Here is a 23,382-nt window from a genome sequence, read left to right on the forward strand (position 1 = left end):
GACACAGTGAGACTCTGTCTCAAAAAAAAAAAAAATCATGATAATACAATGATTAATACTTAATATTTTTGACAAAATTATTAAGCATCAATTGTAGATTGATGATTTTTAAAAAATAAATTTGATAGAAGTTAAAAGGTATCAAATACCATTGTATCTAACAAAAATGCTAGCAATATAAATAAAAACTTAGCTTTTAGTTTTTCTTTGTTGCTCCAGGTAATTCAGGAAATTTCTCTAACCTCTTTCCTAGGATTAGTTTTCAAGGACGGAATAAAAGTAAATCATCAGATTTAAAAAGTGTCAATGGAATGGTGAGAAAAACACGTATCATTGAACACAAATCTAGTCTCTGTCATGGAAACAAAAGAATATTGGGAAATCTCAATTTCCTTTCTCCTGTTAGAGCAGACATGCTTGTCTCTATCAGCTAATAGTTATTTTTAGACAATGCCAAAGGAATGCCTTGATAAGTGAAATAATCAAGTTTATTTATTTTGTGTGTCATATCATCCCACACAGCGATGGTAGTTTTGTGAAATTTAATTCGATTTCAGTGAATTCTACCTAACTAACTGGTTTAGGATTGCCCATAATCCTACTTTCTCCTCTGACACTCACCTGCTTATGTATCTCACATTAATATGACAAAAGTGAGGCCATCGCCCCAACACAGCAGGCTGCCACTTCACTGCTCAACTTGCCCTGTTGTAAATTAAGAAAAAGATATTATCCACTTAATCTTAGGATTAGTATTTGTGTTTTAACCTTTTGTTGTAAAATTAATCGAAATCACAAAACATACAATTTTTATTACCATGTTCTAATATTTTTAGTAAAATAAAATCATAATTTATTGACAGATGACTAAAATAGACTGACTTCCTGTCAGCTCATTAGAATAGCTCCCAAATGAGTGAGCCAAGAAAAAAAAACACATATGTTTGAATTCTAAACAAAATGTAGTAATATGTTTCCCTTTTAAAAAGAAATTTTCTGTTTCTTGGTACTCACCAAAAATTCAGAATGAGGAGGAAATTGAAGTTATTTTGGAACCAAGAAAAACAGGCTTAGTACACAAAACAAAAGTGTATGTTTTTAAAAGAAAGGACTTTTAGGTTGATAATTTCGTCCATTCAAGTAAGATATTAGTAAGAAAAACAAACCAATTCTCCTCTTAGAGTAGGATAAAATTAGCTTTGGAAACAATTGTCTGTAGTTTCCTCCATCTTCCATTCTGTTTGAAGATGTATAATCTAGTTGTGGTGAAAAATGTTTTCAGCTAAAGGGTTTATACAATGTACAAATATTTGTTTTATTCACTTTGAGTGAATAGTTGATCTTTTATTTTTAAACACTCTGGAATATATAAATATAAGTTGATCTTATTCATTGATAAAATAAAGGTCATTGTAACTACTGATCTTTTTCAATTGTCTGAAAATGGCTGTATTTTGTCCTTTTTGAATACAACTTAGTGGGTAGAAAAATAGTTTTGTTTACTTCCATGCCTTTGCCTTTGCCATTTGTTATTGCAGGTGAGATTTTTCCACAGTTAATAATTGTCCTTTCTAGCTCTCGTTACCCTCGAGATTTCTCTTTAAATGTGATGTTATAAACTTTTACTTCCATGGTCTGGGCGTAGAGTTGTTTTCATTAAATTTCTTGGCATCTATTTTATTTATATTTATGTATCTCTTCACTTACAAAACATTTTCTAACATTTCTTTTATCCTCTCATTCTAAATCTGCTCTTTTATATGATTTTGCAGATTTTTATTTATTTATTTATTATTTTTATTTATTTATTTTTTTGAGACAGAATTTTGCTCTTGTTGCCTAGGCTGGAGTGCAGTGGTGTGATCTCAGCTCACCACAACCTCCGCCTCCCGGGTTCAAGTGATTCTCCTGCCTCAGCCTTCTGAGTAGCTGGGACTACAGGTGCCTGCCATCACGCCCAGCTAATTTTATATTTTCCTCTGGGATTAGTGCTGGGATTACAGGCGTGAGCCACCGCCCCCGGCCAGATTCTTAATCTCTTCCTTATGTCTGTTTACCTTTGTTTCATGTATTTTATATCTTTATATTTTGGTATTGGATTTGGGTAAATTTCTCAGTAACATTTTTAATTTATTAATTTTCTCTTAAATTATTTCCAATCTTGAATTTTTGTTGTCATAATTTGTTTCTTTTAACTTTTAATTTGGAAATAAAAGATTCACAGAAAGTTTTAAACATAGCCTGGAGAGGTTCCCGGTTCCTTTCACTGAGTTTTCTCTAATGGTAACATTTACAGTACAATAACAAAACCATGAAATTGACATGAGTACAATGTGTGCTTATAGTTTTATGGCATTTTATCACTTATGTAGATTTGTATACCTACTATGGCAATCAAATAGAATTATTCCATCACCACAAAGATCTCCTTCTTGCTACTACCTTATATTTATACTCACTCCTTCCTCCTCTCACTATTCTTGATCCCTGGCAACCACTAATCTCTTCTCCATCTTGAATAACAAAATGTCATTCAAGAATGTTATATGAATTGAATTACACAGTATGTGACCTTTTGAAATTGGCTTTTTTTTTTTTTTCACTCAACATAATGCCCTTGTGTATAGTTAGGTTATTTTGATTTTTATCCACTGTGCCAATGTGTGTGTGTGTGAGTGTGTGTGTGTGTGTGTGTTTCTTTCTTTTTGAGACAGGGTGTTGCTCTGTCACCCAGGCTAGAATGCAGTGGTATGATCTCAGCTCACTGCAGCCTCTGCCTCCTGGGTTCAAGTGACTGTCTGCCTCAGCCTCCTCGGTAGCTGGAAATACAGGTGTGTGCCACCACCCCTAGCTAATTTTCATATTTTTAGTAGAGACAGGGTTTCACCGTGTTGGCTAGGCTGGTCTCGAACTCCTGACCTCAGGTGATCCACCTGCCTTGGCCTTCCAAAGTGCTGGGATTACAGGCATGAGCCACCACACCTGGCCCAGTGTGTTTTTTAATTGGTTTACTTGGACCATTTATATTTAATATAATTACTGCTATGTTAGGACTTACATCTACCATTTTAGTTTTCCAGTTGTCATTTTGTTTTTAGTTTCTGCTTTATTTTTTTTGTCTTTGCCTAGGTTACTTGAACATTTTTATAATTCCATTTTGATGTATCTATAACGTTTTTGAGTGTATCTCTTTGTATGGATTTTTAGCAATTGTGCTATTATGCATACATACTTATTACAGTTTGCTGGTGCCAACTTTTATCAGAGTAAAGTATAGAAACTTCCCTCTAAGTGTCTTTACTTCCCTCTAAGTCTCTTTACCATCTCTTACTTATGTGATTGTCTTAAATATTCCCTCTATATAAGTTGAGAACCATAATTTTTTGTCTGCTTGGCAAACATAATGTAGACAATTCAAGAGAGGTAGCAAAATCTATGATATTTACTCACATATTTGCTTTTTTCATTATTCTTCTTTTCTTCCTGTTGTTCTAAGACTCCTTTTTTCAATCCTTTTTCTTCTGGTTATAGAGGACTTCCTTTGCCATTCATTTAGGGTATATCTGCTAGTGAGGGTATATCTGCTAGTGACAAATTATCTTGGTTTCCTTTGTCTAATGGTGGATAAAGAAAAACTTTATTTCTCTTTCATTCCTAAAGGATGATTTTACTGAATATTGAATTCTACAGTTGATAGTTCATTTTGTTCGGTACTTGAAAACTGTTGTGCTGCTTCCTTCTGGCTTCATGATTTCTCATGAGAAATTATGCTTTCTTCTTCATCTCTTTGTAAGTCCAAAATATATGCATTTTAGAGACATTTTAAAACTGCTCTGATGTTTTCAAATCGCTCTGATGTTTTCATTTCACCTGGAAGAATTCATCTTCCACTTGCTTTTTAAGCGGTATTCCTAAAAAAGAATTTTCCTTTTCTTCTTATGTTTTGAAATTTTAATTTTCAACTCCTTGTGAATGGGAGTTTTCTCTCCTTTATGCTCATTCTTCCTTATTAATGTTCTTGAGTCTTTCTTTATTCAACACTATATACTTTTCATCTAGAATGAGATCCTAATTGGGACATCAAGGACTCCTGTTTTATGATGATACTAGAAGTAAAGCAGAGGCACTTACCTAGCTTGTGGTGGCTTGTTCTAAAATGACCACTTTCTCCCGTCTCGCTAGATACACAGATGAGTGCCTTTCTCACACAGATGAGAGAGCCCTGCTTCCACTTCCGGGCAGCAAGTCTGGCCTTTGTCTTTCACGCGAAGTCAGTTCTGCTGAGAGATTAGAAGTTCTAGTTGCCTCAGTCGACTTCTGGATCTAAAGACTTTCAGACCCCATGGTTTCCAACCTGCTTATTGCATTTTGCTTTTCTTGTATTTATGGTCCTTGGAGATGTTTAACTATTTTTGACTGTGGCTTTATCTTTTTAGTCATCTCTTTTTGTATTTAATCTGCCATTGCTATTGCTTTTGAGCAGAAGAGTCTTCAAAGCATGAACTTACAAGACTGTTTTTATTGCAAACCCTCCAATTTCCACTAAACTGACTTCTTCCCTCACATTTCCAAAATAGCTGCCTAAAATGAAGATTCAAGTGACCCTCTGTTATCTAAATTCATCAAAAGTCTGTATCTTTGAGGTTTAGTCTAAGAAATTGAGTCTCTTCTTACCAAAGCATTCTATATATGGGTCAGTGCTCTTTAGCAGCCAATATCAAGAATAAATCATTCCTTTCCATGGTTTTAGTTATTGTCTAAGGCTAGTTTCTGTAAAATTATATATCTGATTTGACCTTGCCTACCACTTATTTTTAATTTGTCTTATACATATTGTCCTTGAAATAGATATCTTCCCAATCTCTAGAAACCAACAGAAGGAAGTCGTACCTCCTTATTTTTCCTCTAAGATTCCCTTTGAGCCACTTAGGCAATATTTATAAGAATTTGAGTGTCTGTAACATTTGAACCTAGTACATTGATTTTTAAAAATGGAAGTAATGGATTCTGCCTTAAAAAGTTTGCAAACCGAACACTTAAAAATTGTTAAAAGTATTTATTTAGCACCTACTATGAGCAAATAATTGCACTACTATTGTAATTTGGAATGCAGAGAAGCAGAAAACAGATGGTCTGGTTTTATGAAACATAGGCATTAAGATAAATTTATTTGACAGGTTGTTATTGTGTGTCAGCTATGCTATTGTGCTCAGAGATGTGGAAAAATCAAACATAGAGGATAATCCTCATTCTTTTGCTGGTTGCCTGGGGAGATAAAAACACTAATGGACATGATATAGGGTATATGGTGATAAGTTCTATGAGACAGGAGTAAAGGAAGTGCTGTGGGTGTTGGTTGGGGAAGAGATGAGTTCCAGTTGAGCATAGGGGAGACATGGATTGGGAAAGATTTCCCAGAGGAAATGCCATTTGAACAGAACTCTGAGGGATAGCAGTATTTGGTATGAGGGCAGGAGTTTTCTGGATATGGGGAATAAATGCACAGAAGCAGCAAGCTGGGGGATATGTATAATCACACAGATACTAGTGGTATTTTATTTTATACTTTGTTCCATTATCTCCCCACATTCAGTCAGTAAGTAAATCAAGGTAAAGTGCTCCCATTATTATGGGCTTATCTGAAAATTGTTTAACTCCCCATTTTTTCCTCTAACACATTTTTACTTGCATCAGCTTTCAACAACTTCAACTAAACTTTGAAATATTCTCTTTGTAAGCTCACTCTTGCCCTTCCTTATACCTCTTTAATTGGCCCTATATAACACTTTAAAATGATATTTTCATGACCTTGTTTTTAGTTACATTGTCTACTTTCTAATCATGACTCTCTGTTGCTCTTCAAAATACATGCAGAGTTCTGACAGCAAGAACCAAAATGTACTCTTAGGGTGATTTTATTTGTATTTAGTGATTTTTTATTTTTCAAGCTTTTATTAATGGGCTTCATTTTTTCAAAGAGTTTTAGATTTACAGAAAAATTGAACAAAGGGCACATTGAGTCCCATGGAGCACCTTCTTCACACATAGTTTCCCTATTCTTAATATTCTAAGTCATTACTATTTAATTGTTACAATTAATAACCCAATAATGATTTTTTTATTAACTGAAACCCATAGTTTATTGAGATAGTTTTATAATGCCCTTTTTTCTGTTCCAGAATCCCATTTAGGATACCTCATTACATTTAATTATCATGTCTCCTTAGGCTCCTCTTGGCTATGACAGTCTCTCAGACTTTTCTTGTTTTTCATGGCCTTGACAGTTTTGAAGAGTACTGGTCAGCAATCTTGTACAATGCCCTTGTATTGGGATTTATCTGATGTTTTTCTCATGACTAGACTGGGCTTAAGGGGTTTGAGGAGGAAGATCATTAATACAAAGTCTCGTCTTCATAGCATCATAGCAAGGGATCAACACGATTTATGACTTCTGTTGCCCTTGGTCACCTGGCAGAATTAAGTTTCCCACCATAAAGATATTCATTCCCTCCTGCTCCTTTTCCATACTGCACTCTTTGGAAGGAAGTTATAGTCTGTACTTAAGGAGTGGGAAATTGTGCTCTCATTTTTTCATGTTTTTATTCCTCAAAACAAACTTATGAGAAAACGAGGAAGGCAGAGTAAGAATTATTATGCTTCCTCTTTCCCGTTTCACACATGAGGAAAACTCTATAATTCAGGAATTTTACATGGCTTAAGTGTGGTCACGACAGACAAATGGAAGAAACAGTGTTAAATATTATGTATGCTCTACAGTGCTTTCTCCAAGACAGATTTTTCTGCCAGCCTCAACCATGGCTCTTTAGGCTTTCTTCAGTGTTCTGTCTCTGCATTCTGCCCATTTCTTAGTTTTTATAGTTCTCATTCTATTATAGTTCACTTTTCCTTATTTTTTGACCATGTTCTTTTTGTTTCCTTTGCTCTTACACTTCATTTTTGTAGGCACTTAATTTTTTATTACAACTAGTTTTCCAAAATTGAATGAGATCTCATTGACAAAGACGAGACGCTGGGTGTTTGTAGTTCACATGTGTATCCACATGCATTCTCAGTTTGTCCTGTTCCTTTCATGAATTTAAATATCTTAAGAGCATTCTAACTAATCAATACTCAAAACAGAAATTTCTGTTTCTATCTTCATCTTTAATGGTGACAATATTTCTTAAAATGTTATACTTAGATGAGTTTTACATTTTCCTCCTAAACCAAGAAATTTCTTCTTTCAGACTAAGTGGTCCTTGAGAAATGGAGAAATATAGACAAGATATGGCTGGAATAGCTACAAAAGCCTCTTTCAGAAAATTTATAGCTTTTGATTATGGGTAATCTGCTAACACACTGATTTTGTTCAACCCTACTCCAAAATAGTATTTTTTTTTTCTGGTTTGATGAGAGAGCTAAACAATATTTGAAGACAGGGGTATATTCTTATGTTTCATGTGGGATCTAGTTTCCTAAAGACTTCTGGGACTGCCAATGGGGTCAGAATTTGAGGCCCTGAGAAAAAAAAAGGAGACATTATTAAGAACATTTTGATGTTTTTGTGTAAAGAGCTGGCAAGATTTGCATATATTTTGGGAGTCTTCTCCTTTGGCTATAACTTCCTTGGTACAAATTAGAGAGAAACTACATTTGTGGTGGTCTGTTGTCCCATTGCATGTGCTGATGAGCATGGTGTGTGTGTGTGTGTTCATGCGTGTGTGTTTATATGAGGTGCTTGGGAAGCAGAAAACATTAACCTCCCCAATTTAGTAACAATCTATTAAGAAAAATAGAAATATACTTAAATCAGTGAATCTCAAGAAAACTATGATCTGTTATTGGCTTCCCTTGTACTTTTGTCTGAGTCAATTTGACCTGGAAAGTTAGTTATTTAATTTTCACTTTTCAATTTCAAGACAAGAATATACGACTGAATTTTTTTAATCCTTGCCTTCACGACATAAATAATTGATTTAATCAGCAGAACTCAACAACGACAACAACAACAACAACAACAAAACAAGTCTTTTTTCATTGAAATATTTAACAAGTGAAGCCCTCATAATTGCCTTGGGAAAACACTGTTTTAGTGGACGTTTTAGTGAGACAGTAGGGAAAGTAAAAATCTGAATGATCAGATCCCATTGTGTTTCTAAAACATAAAGTTATAGGTCCTGGGTTGGATTTTGTAAACTCCTAATCAAAAGCAAAATATTAAGGAACCCCACTGGCATTTAATCATCCAATGGATCACAGTACATTGTTACAATGGATCATATTTGATATTTAATAATAATGTGATAGCAAAAAAATAGTGCACATTGATAGACAGGATTGTTCAATTTAGTATATTCATAGCTGCCTGAAAACGCCCCACATACTTACAGTTATTGCATCAGACACTTGTGATTGCCATACTAAACTGTCTGTCCTCCCTTAGATAAAGAAAGTACAATTATCAGAAGTTTCCATAACTTTTTAACATTTAGTAAGCAAGATATCAGATTAGAATAAACAATGGTTCCATATACTATTCCCATTCTAGCTGTTTAGCTAGTTTGTCCTCTTACTATATGAAATATCAACTTCAGGCATGGTTGGATTTATAGAGAAATTCTACTACATATATGTATATATTTGTGTGTGTATATATATATATCTCCACATACATATGTATACACTGCTTTTTTGTTATAAAAGTAATACATGCTTGTTATAAAAAGAAAAGCAGTACAGATAGGGATAAAACAGAATGTGTTATTCAATCACCCCAGGATAACTACAGTTAACATATTGGTAGTCGTCTATGCATATATATATCACTCTATCTACATATATCTATCCTTTATTAAATAAAAATACCATTCATTTAGTTTTGAAATGTTTTTCACTTATATAGCACGCATTTTCATGTCAATACAGATCTACATCATTGTCTTTAAGCAGATATTATTTGATGAACTTCTCATTCCGTTTTTGGATCATGGGGTTAGTCTTTGAGCCTTGGGCCTAGCATAAGGATCAGGAAAGAGGAACTAGGTCAAGAAGCCAAGAGGCAGATGCCATACAATGTAGGTGACAAGGTAAAAAAGAAACCCAGCCCAGAACATCTTCCTGCTGTGGAAGGGGCATGTGTAAGCACCTCTTCCTCCACCTCACCGTTCCTCACAACCCTTCATACATAGCACAATCATAAGAAGCCACCCAAGCACTGTCGTAAGAAATATTTGATGGAGCAATTAGTTCTTTCCAGATACATATATAGAGAGGGTACTGCCTTCCTTGTAGTCATGGTGATTGGACTGAGTGGGAAAGGAGATTTGATTTGGGTAGTGACAAACTTGAGGAAATTTGACAAAGGCTTTCATTAATGTATAGTGGCAGAGGAGAGGGGGTTCCTGACACCTTAAGTGTGAGGCTGATGACACCTAACTTTGTTCTAAGAGTCACTTCCCTGGTCCCCTTTCTGGACTCTGGGCTGAAAGTTGAGAAATCTGGGATGTCAAGAGGAAAGGTTTTTCTACACCTTTTTTAAACCTTTGGGAGAAATTTATATCAAAAGGAAACCACCCACCTCTGTCCTCCTCTCCTTCCTAGCTGTAAGTTGTAGTTTTTGTATAAGGCAATTATTAAATCATTTTTATCTGTGTTGTTGAAAATGTTAATATATATATTACAAGAAAAAATATTACATGCCTAATACATTATACCTACTTCTCTTACAGAAATAGATGACAAGAGGGTGCCCAACACACAAGGGGAAGTAAGTTTTTAAAAATATTTTGTATAAATGTGTTCAAATCAATTAAAAATGCAAATATTTGCTTGATTTGATGTGATATAAATAATATGATACAACTATAATAAAACTTTAGATTGCTCCTTCTAACTGAATAAACAGTAATATAGTGTCATTAAAATCTCTGCCTCTCGGTTACTTTTATTCTCTACCTATGTAATGCTAACCCCTGAAAAAACTTTTAAAATAAAACATCACTTTTAATGTCAAAATATGGTATTGACAACTTCAATTTATTGAGTGATTATATATGCACACCACAGGCTAAGCCAAGTAATGCTGGAACCCCAGAGCAAGGAGATGGGGTTGGAAGGATGACACCTCTTACAGGGTCTTCTGGTATGTGGAGCCAAAAGTCTGAGGCCAGAGTCTAGGGAGACTGAAGTCTCCAAAGCCTGAGTAAACAGATCCAAGGGGTTCACCTAGAAATGTACTCAGATTTAAATTCAGCAGGCTGTCTGAACACTGTCACTCTCTATTCCCTCCACATACATGTGTAGGAGTTTATATAGAAAATAGAAACCAGGAGAGGTTAGGAGAGCATATAATATAGAATATATGAAACACAAAGTGAATACATAGTTCCCAGAAATGAAATAAATATTGAATAGGATGCTGTGCAGGGTTACCTAATCAATTCCCTTGATCGCAGGTGTAGGCATACAGCAATACTTAAAGAGAAAAATGTAGAATGGACAAAATATCAAATAGTATATCACAAGACTTTTCTGAAAATTTTGTGAGATAGTAAAAGTGGAAATGCTTTGAAAACTAAACTCTTACATACATATAAATTAGTTTTTATTAGTAACTTTACACTGTGTTACTAAACAACAACAATAAAAAAAATTCTATAGATTTAATTTTCTATTTGATCTTTAAATATGTGTATGGAAGTAAACATTAAAAATCCCTAAACTGATTCCTTCTCAAAACCAGCCAGATGTGACTGAAACAGTAGAAGTGCCCCAGAAATGTCAATCACCCACATATTTAACATTAATGTAGAGTCACCCTGTCTACACCTGTGCATAGTATGTAGGTATCACAAAACTCTATTCTGGAGAAATTTGCTTATACTATTTGCTCATCTGATATAGATTTGGTAACTGTTTTGTTGAAAGGTTTAGTTTTTAATTGATTGCTTTTGCATCAGATAAATAACATCTTGATGATACCTTTGAGGGCAGTTAATCTTTAGCAAGCACAAGGAAAGAGGCCTCAAGCTCTATTTACAACTTTGTAAAACAGTTTCTAGTTTAAACTTTGTACATTATGTTCTTCCTAATGTGCAGAGCAAGCCTGGAACAATCTTCAAAAAGTATGTTGTAGCTATTTACACTTGAGCTTTTCAAAGCAAAAATAATTGCCACAGATGCGAAAACTCATTGATTAAGACCTGTACACTTGCCACATTAAAACATAAATCAACATGCTATTAAAACGGAGTCTTTGGCATTTTCCGATTGGGGGTTAGACCATGTAATTTATTAAATGAATAATATGTATATCCATTATATAGAGCTCTGTATCCTTATCTGTTATTTTGACCCTGAAATAAGTTCTTATTTTTGTCATTTTGAAATGCAAAATCTCTTCAATGACTTTATCCTGATCCAATAATGCTTAGGTAAGAGTGTCACATAACAGTTTTATTAGGAAAGGACTTATCTTTTAAACATATGAAGAATGTTACCTCAACATTATAATTCCAAGTAAATGGAGGTAATAGTTGAACACGTCAATTCAAAAGGGTTATAGATTGCTATTACTTTCCAAGGATCTTCATTGTCCCTCTTGAATCACTCAATAACCCCACGAACAGATACTATTATTCCCTGGACATAGCTTTTGGAATATACTTTGCCATGGAACTCAGACTGTTTTTCTCTCAAATGAAAAGGATTGGTGTCTCTTTTTCTGTTTCTTTTTAAAATAAATTAATGTTATTAGGTGGGAAAGTAAAATGATTTCAAGGCTGCTGTGAATGAAGAATTTTATGATTAAGTAGACCCTACAACTCCATATATCTCTTAAGTCTGTGATATCACTAACATGTGCATAATTTCTCATTAATTAGATTCTATGCATGGCAGGGAGAAATCAGAAAGCTTTTCATAACATGTATTTCCCTCACAGGTCTGATGGCATCGTACTTTGTATCCAAATCTAAGGCTTTTACTTTTTTCTCTTTCTCCACAGTTACAGAATGCATCCCCTAAGCAAAGGAAGCAGAGTGTGTACACACCACCCACCATAAAAGGTACTGTTCAAGTACTGTTTTGGGTTGTCATGAGTGCTGAATCATGGCTGGTCGGCCGTCTGTTCTCTAGGACCACACATCTGATAATAAGCTAGATCCAGTCTCAGCTCTGCAACTTAGTGTGATGTTCAGTGAGACATCTTATCTACTTAAAACTTAGTTTCATCAAGACTAAAATATGGGGTTGAAAAAGAAATAACTAGGGATCTCAGAATTTCAGTCTAGAAATTCAGAGTTTCCAAAATAATGACAAAGATTTTTTTTTACCCTTATTCGCATACTTCCTTAAAGAGATTTTTCCAGAAGCCCTAATTACTCTTGCCAGTGTTGGCAGATGATTACCATTTTTCTCTTGGCTAAAGCAAAGCAGAATAACTTGAATTTCAGGGAGACTGAGGATGAAGTGTTGCCTCATTGTCTTGTGTCAGGAGCAGCTCTAAGAAACTCAATCAAACCAGCTATTCACTGTACATGTAACTACTGTTGAAACAACAACTAAGAACCTAGTTCAGATTCTGAAATTTTCTCCAGAATTGGAACTGCTAAAAGAAGACCTATCAGTATCTTGACCAACATCAGTTCCAGGGAAAGCATCTTTTATTTCTCACACTGAAATGTTCTTGATTTGAGGTAGAGTCTGTCCAGTCTACTCTCTCATGTTTTTTCCAGTCTGGTGCTTGGGCTGTGGGCCCAGTGGTTGATCATGCTCAAATTTGTCCAGCTCAGTTTCAACTGCATGAGAGGCCAACTGAGCAGCTTCCTCTGGGGTTTGGAGAGAGGGCTAAATTGGGAGTGAAATTTCCCACTCTGTATTTGCTCTAGATTTGGGGCCTATTCAGGGAGGCGGGATATAAATGAACACATTAATAGCTACTTTCAGTAAACTTCCTTCCATGCAGCTATAAAACACCATGTTTGCTTGTTCATAAGACTGCAGAACATAATACAATCATCAGCATTGTAGTTTATTCCAGGGTAATTATTGAGACTACTAGGCATCTCTCTCTCTGAAGATAAGTTTAATCATTTTAAAGATATTTTCTGCATTGTAAATGATTTTGTATTTTCAAGACACATCAGTTTTGGCATGAATGGGCAACAAGGAAAAATATATGTTCACTCATGTAATGATTTCCTCTGCTCTATTTTAGGTTCACTCAAACTAAATAAAGTAATACTGTTCTCATGTCCTCAGAGAATAATAGTATTATTTTTAAAGGAAAATCTTAAACTGAAAGTCTCAAGGGCCCATGATGTTCATTATACTTAGTTCTCAAATATCAAAAGAATGTGGGATCCTAACATTTAGAGAAGTTAGTCCTATTACGCATTTTTTGCATAAAGCCTTATACTGTCAAGTCTCCCCGAGATATTCATTTAATGATAATCATTTGTGGTCGTAAGTTAATGGCTTGAGAAAGCACAGTAATTGTTTCAAGAGGATATCAGGGTATTACTACAAGTCACATAGGTTCTCATTTATAATCAGTAAATAACTTTGGAAGTCCCCTGCTTATGATAAAAGAAAAGAGAAAGCTAAATGCAAATACTTTATTTGGTTTACCTGTCCCTAAGAGCTAGAAATAAATATTTTAAGACAAAATGAAGCAATGGTAACATATGGCACCTTGTGAGCATATTAAGAGGCTTCAATTATAAAAAAGATGAAAGAACAAAGGAAATGTTATTAAGATCTTAAATATAATGATACAATTGCTCTGAACTGTATAATTCTTCAAATTGCAGTTGAATGGAACATGCAATTATTGAGTGTAAAAAACATTTGCTGAGGGCACCATGGTACATGCCTGTAGTCTCAGCTACTTGGGAGGCTGAGGTAGGAGGATGGCTTGAGCCCAGGAGTTGGAGGCTATAGGGCACTATGATCATGCCTATGAATAGCCACTGCATGCCAGCCTGGGCAGTATAGTGAGACCCAGTCTCTAAAAAAAATTCTAAAAAGAAAAAAAGAATTTGTACTCACAGATTCTTGTTCTACATCTTGTTGTCATTTGTGAATTTTTAAATGACAGATATCTAAATATTTCAAGATATCTATTAGGTCTTTGTCTCATGCTAAATTTTCTTTTTTCCAGGTTGAAATATCTTGATGTCAGTATTACCTGTTATTTAGTTATTTTGCCTTCATTCTTGATCTTATAATAAGCTCCACTTTGCCTATATCATTCTAGAAGTCCATCATTCAAAATGAACCTAATGGTTAAGTTGTGTTCTGATCAGAAACTTGTGGAGACTTCAATTATGCCTGAAACCTCCTTCAACCCAGATACTTTAATTCTATTAATGCAACCAAAAATCTTATCAGCTTTTTGCGGCAGCATTACACATTGTTGGCAAATAGTGAGCTGACTATAAAATCAAAATGTCCAAGTATTTTACAGGTACAGCTTTCCATATTATTCCCCATACTGATGTCTTAAATTTGTTTATATCAGAAACTAATAGAGTACTGTCATCCCAATTGAATTGCCTATGTTGGAGACAGATTGTTACATTGGCATGTTATATTTTGTATCCTGACTCTATTATTCATTCTATTTTCAGCTATCTCAATTGTGTGTCATCATAGATAAGATAAACCTATTTTGTTATTTTTATCTGATCCATAACAAATGTATGAAACAAAACACAGCTAAAAGAGAGTCCTGCAGCAGCCCATATATCCCCCTCTAATTCACATTGATTCCCTTGTCGCCACCATTTAACTATTTATCAAATAGACTTATTATATCAGGGTTCCATCCCTTCATCAGAGGTTATCATCAGCACTCCTATTAGATAAATTGTTGTATTTCAGATACCTTGTGCTAACCATGAGTCATAAATCTATGATATATATTGTGCATAAAAATGACAGAATTTGAAGTTTGCATAGAAAACAGACTTTTTCATTATCTTGTGTAATATCCTGTTTCATGATTATACACAGAAAGTTCAGATTATCAGAAAAATGACAGCTGATGACTAATACCCATGTACACTTCTCTGGTGTTTATATGGTGGTCAGCCCTGTAATTTACAGAACAGCCAATTAAATTATTGTTGGAGTGCTTGAATCATGTTTTCAGAAAAGTGGATTTGAATGTTAGGACAGGAAATGGCTGACTCATTTCTATCCCCATTTTGTGTGTGTGTGTGTGTGTGTGTGTGTGTGTGTGTGTGTTTTACTGGAATGCAAATGCCTTCTACTGAAGAAAGCAAAGTAAGTGCTATTGATTTAAACAGAAATTTGAACATTAAACGAAGCAGCTGACTTAAAAATGACTTTGTAGAGCAGGGCCTATTAGTATTGCATTACCATTCTTAATGCATAGCCAGCCAGATTTTTCATTTACTTCTGTAAAACATCTTTTTCCTCCCATTCTTCATAATTTCTTGTAAAGACTTCAGTGTCTAGATATTTTTCTTCTAAGTCAAACAGACTTCTGATATGTCAAAAATACATTTGAATGCTTACAGCATTTTAACACTGAAGCCTTTTTTTTTCTCCAAGGATGGCTATGATCTCGATTTTTTTTTTCAACCTCTTCTCATAATAAAGAAATAAATACAAATACAGAATAAATCAGAGAGCAAATCAACCTGGACCGATAAGAAGGCTAACATGGATTTTGGAGGGTGGAAGATGAAAGTGGCAATAATGGCAAGAATAAGACGTACTTCAGATCACCAACTGAAGCATGATCTTCCAATCAGGGAAAACTGCTGATCATGGTGATTTCCTAGAACTCAATATGAAAGGACATGGACTTTGGCAGACAAGCCATCATGGTTCCAACCTCAATGCCACCACTTATTAGCTGTGCAACCTTCAGAAAATCAATGGGTTGTTCACCCCAGAAAACAACAACAAAGAAAAATATATTCAAATATGCTGGATGTATTTGGGAAGTAGAAATGAAGATTATGACCCAAGACGCACAGTTAAGGCAAGCCACATATGCATCTGCAGTGGGAAGGGTAAAGGGAAGTTTTATTGGCACAGATGGAAGTTCATGTAAGCTGCTTGGAAACAGAGTTTATTAGTTTCGGACACTCAGAGCCAGATTTGGCATTAGTTAATTGCCAATATAATTAAATGGCAATTTAATTACATTGCTGGACATACCTGTCCAGTAATGGCTGCAGATGCCATTACTGAACCGGTATTCTTTTGAGAACATCTTATCTGAATTGCAGTAGTCCTAAAGAAAGAATTTCTTGGGAGGTTATTTTAGCAAGTCCTTGAGACAGTCTTTATCTCAGCCATACAAGCATGAACTCCTCCTTTTGGCTTTTTGCTTTAGTGTGTTTGGGCCTGACAAAAAATGATTTCATCCTAGTATCTGCAACTTTCACAGGATTAGCTTGTCTCACTTCTCTCATGGGGAAAATGAAAGTGTTGTTTACCACATAGGATTGCTGTAGGGACTGAATGAAACAAAATGTGTAAAGAAAATGCTTAGATCAGGCACACAATATGTGGAACTATTTTGAATAATTATTTGAGCCCTGAATTGAGAGTAGCGAATACTCCTCCTCTGTTTCTGTTTCACTCTGCAGCATGAAGGAATGATTTTGAGAGAGACAGAGGAGAGGTGAAAGGACTTCCAGGAGAATAAAATAGCTTTGTTCTCATCCCAGTGAGACTTGAAAAGTCAGGTTTAAGATGCCTAGATATAAAATCCATGTGGATTACCACGCTTGCAACATTCACTCCACTTTTATTTAGCACCAAGCCTCAGGTAGGTGTGTGAAGTTTATCTTCAACATTTTGCTTTCTTTTAAACAAATGTGGCTTTTCCCTCATTTCACCTAGCTCCGGTCCTCAGACATCATGTCCCTTATTTTCCAACTATTATAACATTCCTGTAAGAGATACTGATATTTCAATCAATAAGCCTTGCAGTTCAAAAAATCTGAAAAACAAAATGATAGCTGATGTTGACTTTTGGGGTGCTATAGCAGATTATGCAATAAATATTTCTTGCCAGAGGGATGAGAAGGAAATCATCACACCATATAAATGCAGCCTACACTTAGGCAACGTAGGTAAATTAACCATGACTGTATTGTAATGTGACCAGTTCACTCTTCCTGATTTCAAACCTCCTTATAATTACGACTCAAAAAAACTCTCAAAAGGAATAGACCAGCTGTAATATCCTGTTCTCATTACCCGTCGCACATTGAAAATTGAAGGCAGGAAGAGAAGGCAGCAAGATCTCTTAGCTTCTCATCAGGCCATCTCCACCACACTACATTCCTTTTATAAACACTCCTGTCCCTCTGTGGGTGTTCTTCAGGTATTCATCACATTTGCCTTTCTAAATCTTGGCTTTTTTGTTTGTGCTGGCTCAGTTTGTTTACTGTGTAGGGTGGGGCTTATTTATGCAGCTCAAGAAACATTTTGACAGATTTCTAGATAACAAGGAACATTCTAAATATACACAAGTCTTGCTTTCTTTTTTTTTTTTCCCAAGTATGCTCCTATTTCCAGACACACTTCCTTTGCTTCTCTTTAATTTCTTCCACTGAGTTTTATGCTCATCTTTCCTCACATCTTTGGATGTGGAGGGTGGAGTCAGGTTGGAGAAGAAATTTGAGAATGTACCTTTCTTGCAAGTCACTAAGATGTCTTTTTTTTTTGGAGGTCAACATTGAGAGAGAAGGAAGGAGGAGGAAAATACCAGCAAGTATGAGTGAACTTCATCTTTTACGACATTGTCGTGGATTATTAGGTTAAAAGGTCTAAAAGATCTTGAGATAAATAAAATTGAATTGCAAATTTAAAATAGAGTCCAGTAACTTAATTAATCTCATGTGATGCCACTTAAACATTTGAAAAGAAGAGCACCATTTGTCAATATGGTTCCATTCGTCTATATATATATTTACCTATTTTAAAATTAATTAATCTTTTAAATTTATATTTCTCTGTATAAATAACATAACAGCTTTTAAAATTGCTTTCTATTTGAGAAGCAGAGAAAAAGATAAACTTTTGCATTGGGTTTGAATAACTGAATCAAGAATCAGTTTCTTTAAATATTTCCCAAATAAGCAAATAGCAACATTCAATTGTGTAAGTACTAATAACACACTGCCACAATCACATATGAGCCTTTGCCATGTGTGGAACGCTGCATTAAAATGGTGTGGATGCAGAGGTGAAAAGCAGAGCCCTGGCCCTGTGGGACACCAGTCTGGAGGAAGCAACATACATAGATATGCTGGATAGAACATAGCATGGTAAGTCCTTTAATAGGGATTTAGACAAAGACATCTGGAGATGGGAGGAGACTCGCCATAGGCTTACTGGACAGGAGGGTAAGGCCACTTTCAGATCACAGAAGGGACAGTCATATTTACACATAAGTCTGGACAGTAAAATGGACTAGGTCATGGAAAAGCGGAATACATGGCTTATACCATGATCATTCCTCCTGCTCATGCACACTTGTGAAGCATTTAAGATGATGCTGTAATGTGGACAGTTAAATTCTGCATGGACCTCACAAAGAACTTTGCTGCCATGCAAAGACTAAATAGGTCTCATTAATGGGACTATGTAGATAATATCAACTTTCCAAAGCATTTGAAGTCCTTGTTCATTTGATTCCAATTTAAAATTTCTGCTTCACATCTTTGTCTTTCTTCCTCATAATATTACCTTTAAAACAGAATAAATCCCAACCAAAATTACATGTTTTAAAGTTAGATTTTATATTTTAGAACAGGTTTGGATTTGTAGAAAAATTTTGAAGATAGAACAGAGAGTTTTCATATACCCCATATCCAGTTTTCCCTATTATTTATGTCTCGTATTAGTATGGCACAGTTATAATTGGTAAATCAATAGTTGCATGAGACAGTTCTCGCATTGCTATAAAGAAATACCTGAGACTGGGTAATTTATAAAGAAAAGAGGTTTAATTGGCTTATAGTTCCACAGGCTGTACAGGAAGCATGATGCTAGCACCTGCTTGGCTTCTGGGGAGGCCTCAGAAAACTTGCAGTGATGGCAGAAGGTGAAGGGGGAGCCAGCACTTTCCATGGCTGGAGTAGGAGGAAGAGAGGGAGGAGGAGGTGCTACACAATTTTAAACAACCAGATCTCACAATAACTCCCTCACACACAATCAAGAGAACAGCACTGAGGGGGTGGTGGTAACCCATTCATGAAGGATCCACCCCTATGATCCAATCACCTCCCACCAAGCCCCACCTCCAACACTGGAGATTACAATTGAACATGAGATTTGGATGGGGACACAGATCCACGCTTCATCAATATGTACACGTTGTTATTAACTAAAGCCCATATTTTCTTGGTATCTGTTTAGTTTTTTCCTAATGTCTTCTTTTCCGTTCCAGGAATCTATCCAGCATACCACATTATGTGTGGTTTCGTGTCTCCTTAGGCTCCTCTGGGATGTGACAGTTTCTCAGATGTCCTTTGTTTCTGATGACCTTAAACGTTTTGAGGAATACTGATTAGGTATTTTCTAGAATATCCCTGTACTGGGATTTGGCTGATGTTTTTCTCATGATTAGATTGGGGTAATGGGTTTTTGGAAGAAAGACAGCAGAGATAAAATAACATTTCATCCCATGATATGAGGGGCACATACTATCAATATGGCTTATCGCTGTTCATTTTGACCTTGATCACCTAGCAGAGGTAGTAGTTTTGGAGATTCTTCACTGTAAAGTCATCCGTTTTTCACTCCCTTTCCATACTGTACTCTTAGGAAGGAAGTCACTGTGTGTAGTACCCATTTAAAGAGTGTGAAGCTGCACTCTACTTCCTTGAAGGAAATGTCCTGTACACACATAAATCGTTTGAAATTCTTCTGCACGGATTTGTTTCTCCTCCTCCATTGATTTATTTGTTCATTTATTGTCATCATTATGGACACATTGATATTCATTTTATACTTTGGATTATAACTCAATACTATATCACTTATTTTGTTGCTCAAATAGTTCCTGTTTTGGCCTTTGGGAACTTTTTCCATTGACTCATGTGTCCCATTGACATACTCCATTAATGTCAGTGTGTTGGTTTGTTTTAGCATATCTTTACTTTCCGGGACTACAAGATTCTCTAGGCTCATTTTATGTATTTCTTGTCCCAGTCCTAGAATCAGCCTTTTCTCCAAGGAGCTCTCAAATATAATTTTAATTCCTATTTGAGTCAGTATTCTACGAAATGTATGTTTGAATAAGCATGTGGTTGCTAAAAATGGAGAAATCTATCTCCTTGCAAAAATGTGTGTACACCACGTCCATTAATGTAGGCGCTATCAGTATGCTAAGGTGTACGCACTCCACTCATACTAATGCTAATAGGAGTTTCAGGAAGTAAAAACAATTCCTCATTACTAGAATAGGCAGACGCCATTTTTATGGACTTGCTCTCCTTTGTTTTATGCCTAATGGAGTGTTCCCTGATGTTTTCTGAGATGAGATTTGTATTATCCCTTTATAAATGTGGAATTAATAATAGATTGGCAGCCTTGACGCTTAGCTGTTTGCTTTACTTAAATCAAAGATTTTTAAAAAGATGTTTATAATACCTTATAGTTGTGTAGTGTAGTTCTTCAACATTTACAATGTGCTTTTGTATAATTATTTGGCTTTTATAGAAAACTATGAAAGGTAACTAAGATAGTTTATTTTGGAGGAAAGTGTGGATTACAGAGGGGCAGGTTTCCCATGTTAAGTGTCTTTCTCCTTTACAAAACTAAGCCATGGCCTGAACCTTTTTTTAGGGTGTCCTATGAAGTTTTGTTAGAATAGCAACGGGCCTCATTTTTTCCATTTGCCCATCTGTCCTGTTTGCCCTAACTAAAATACAGAGACCATGCAACTTTATAACTTGATGGAAAATTTTTACAAGATCTTTTTATACCAATGTTTTTACAAAATGCTTAGTACCTTTGTTTTTAATAATTTTTGTATTTTAAACTCGTGTTATTGATCCTTATGTAATAACAATTTTGTACTCAAACCAAGCTTGCCTTTAATCTTGTCTCTCTCCAGCTTCTCTCCCTCTCCCAGACAGCTGACCACACAAATCTGACTGTTTTGTTTTAGATTCCTTCAAGGGTTCACTAATTCCTTTAGAGTAAGTCCCTGGAAATGATGTACAGGGCTCTTTATGACCTTGCCTCTTCACTCCTGTCCTGCCTCGCCTCCGGCCACAGCCTTCTTTTTTCCATGCTGCAGCAATGCTGAGCTGCATTCAGTTCTTTGAAAATAATACGTGGTTTCTGCCCTCTATGCTTTTGTTCTGCAGTGTTATTTACATAGAGGCATTTCTTTGTCTGCCTTCCTCCCAGTTCTAAATCCTTTTAGCTGTGCTTCTTTGAGACTGAGAATGCATTTTATATACCTATATAGGTGATATCTGTAATTCCTTCTAGCTAGACTGTGGAGCCCTTGAGGGCAGGGCCCATGTCCTATTTGTCTTCCAGGAGCATTCTGATTTGTCTTCTATTTGAATTTTAGAAGACTCCTAGTCAATGGTGAATCAGTGAGTAAATAATCTTTCTGATTTAAAAATAAGCATACCTTGGCTTAATTTTAGCCACATTGAACAAAATTATAAATTCATTCACTGACTCACACCTTCATTCTAGACTCTAATAAAATGCTTACTGTCTATCTTCCAGGTAATTTATTAGGCTCTTTTAGTTCAAGATAAGCTAATACAGTCCCTGTTTATATGAAAAATGTTGTCAAATGAAAAAGAAAGTTATTTAAAAAATACTTGTAAGTTTCCTGAGATTGATATGGACAACGACATTAGAACACAAAGAAGGAAATAGCTGGCACTTCCTGTCACAGCTAGGGAAGACTGTACAGAAGAAATGAATGGCATCTGTAAGTTGAGGGATGAGTGAGATTTTGCTAGAGAAACATCAGGGGTGGATTCCAGAAAGAGGGTTTGGCAGACCTGAAGGCACAGAATGTGAATGGGCACATGAACTTTGAACACTGTGGGCTGGGGGCAGAACCTGTGGAGGAGAAAACACTGAACAGATGCAGGGGACTTGTCAAAGGTCTCCTGTGTCCTGTGCACAAAAGTTGGGATTGTATCCCAAGACAGTAGAGCACTTTTGGATAATTTTGAAGATTGCTTGACACATTGCCATATTTCTTGTGAGTGCTTTGAAGATTTGGGACCAGGGCAAAACGACAAAGTAGTTAAAAATTCTTTTTTTTTTTTTTTTTTTTTTGAGACGGAGTCTCGCTCTGTCACCCAGGCTGGAGTGCAGTGGCACGATCTCGGCTCACTGCAAGCTCTGTCTCCTGGGTTCACACCATTCTCCTGCCTCAGCCTCCTGAGTAGCTGGGACTACAGGCGCTCGCCACCACGCCCGGCTAATTTTTTGTAGTTTTAGTAGAGATGGGGTTTCACCGTGTTAGCCAGGATGGTCTCCATCTCCTGATCTCATGATCTGCCTGCCTCGGCCTCCCAAAGTGCTAGGGTTACAGGTGTGAGCCACCACGCCCAGCCAAAAATTCTTCTATGATAAGTTGTATTTGCCTCAGTTTATCTGCTTGTTTCCAGTGCTCTTATTTCTACAAGAATGGACAACTGCTAGCAGCAACCTTTCTTTTTCTTTTGTGCAGTTAAACTTTCTAAGTAGTAGCTATGACTTTGATATGCCAAAATACTCATCATATTATCTTCCAGAATAGATCAATTGAAATCCCTGTAAAATGTGTTAAAATATAAAAATGTCAAGATAAATTGAGAAATTGGTTCTTAGTGGGGCAAACTTAAGATAAGATTACATTCTTCACAAACTTGTCCTGGTCTATAAAACTTGTCTAAACATTTTCCCTCCTAAAACTTTATATTCTTGCCTGAAATTCAAAAAGGAGCCTGATCTGCAAGATAATTTTAAGAACAGTTTTATTAATTCCTTTCTCAATAGGTTGTCATGACAAAATACCCAACACTTCAGTTGTGGCAGAACTAGCTGCACTCTTTCTGTTGAGTGTTTTCTGTGGGACAGTAAAAGATACCAGCAATGCTGTCAAACAGTATACAAATATTTATTAAACTTGTACTCTGTGCAACATTCTGAGATCTGTGTTACTTTAAACAAATTAACTACCAAATTCTAAACACCCTAGGTCAAATTTTGAGGAAGGTTTACAGTTTTGGATTTTTCATTAAGAGAAAAATACCAAGTAGGACAAGAATGTTCAAAGGTTAGAGTTTCAGGAAATTACTATGTGCACAATATAAAAAGTATATGATAAGCATTGAATTTATGATCTATATTCTACATTGCATC

The 23,382-nt window shown here is 35.6% G+C and overlaps 1 protein-coding gene across 3 annotated transcripts in view; it reads left to right on the forward strand.

The window, feature by feature from the left end:
- Positions 1–23,382, forward strand: part of PPP1R1C (protein phosphatase 1 regulatory inhibitor subunit 1C) — a 151,914-nt gene that overhangs the window by 66,719 nt on the left and 61,813 nt on the right. For all 3 annotated transcript variants that reach the window (XM_054479003.2, XM_063647670.1, XM_054479005.2), the window contains exons 3-4: positions 9,729–9,766; positions 12,005–12,065. In XM_054479003.2, the coding sequence (XP_054334978.1) occupies positions 9,729–9,766; positions 12,005–12,065 (99 nt within the window). The remainder of the gene's footprint in view (positions 1–9,728; positions 9,767–12,004; positions 12,066–23,382) is intronic.

Source organism: Pongo pygmaeus, chromosome 11 (genome assembly GCF_028885625.2).
Source record: "Pongo pygmaeus isolate AG05252 chromosome 11, NHGRI_mPonPyg2-v2.0_pri, whole genome shotgun sequence".
Lineage (NCBI taxonomy): Eukaryota > Metazoa > Chordata > Mammalia > Primates > Hominidae > Pongo > Pongo pygmaeus.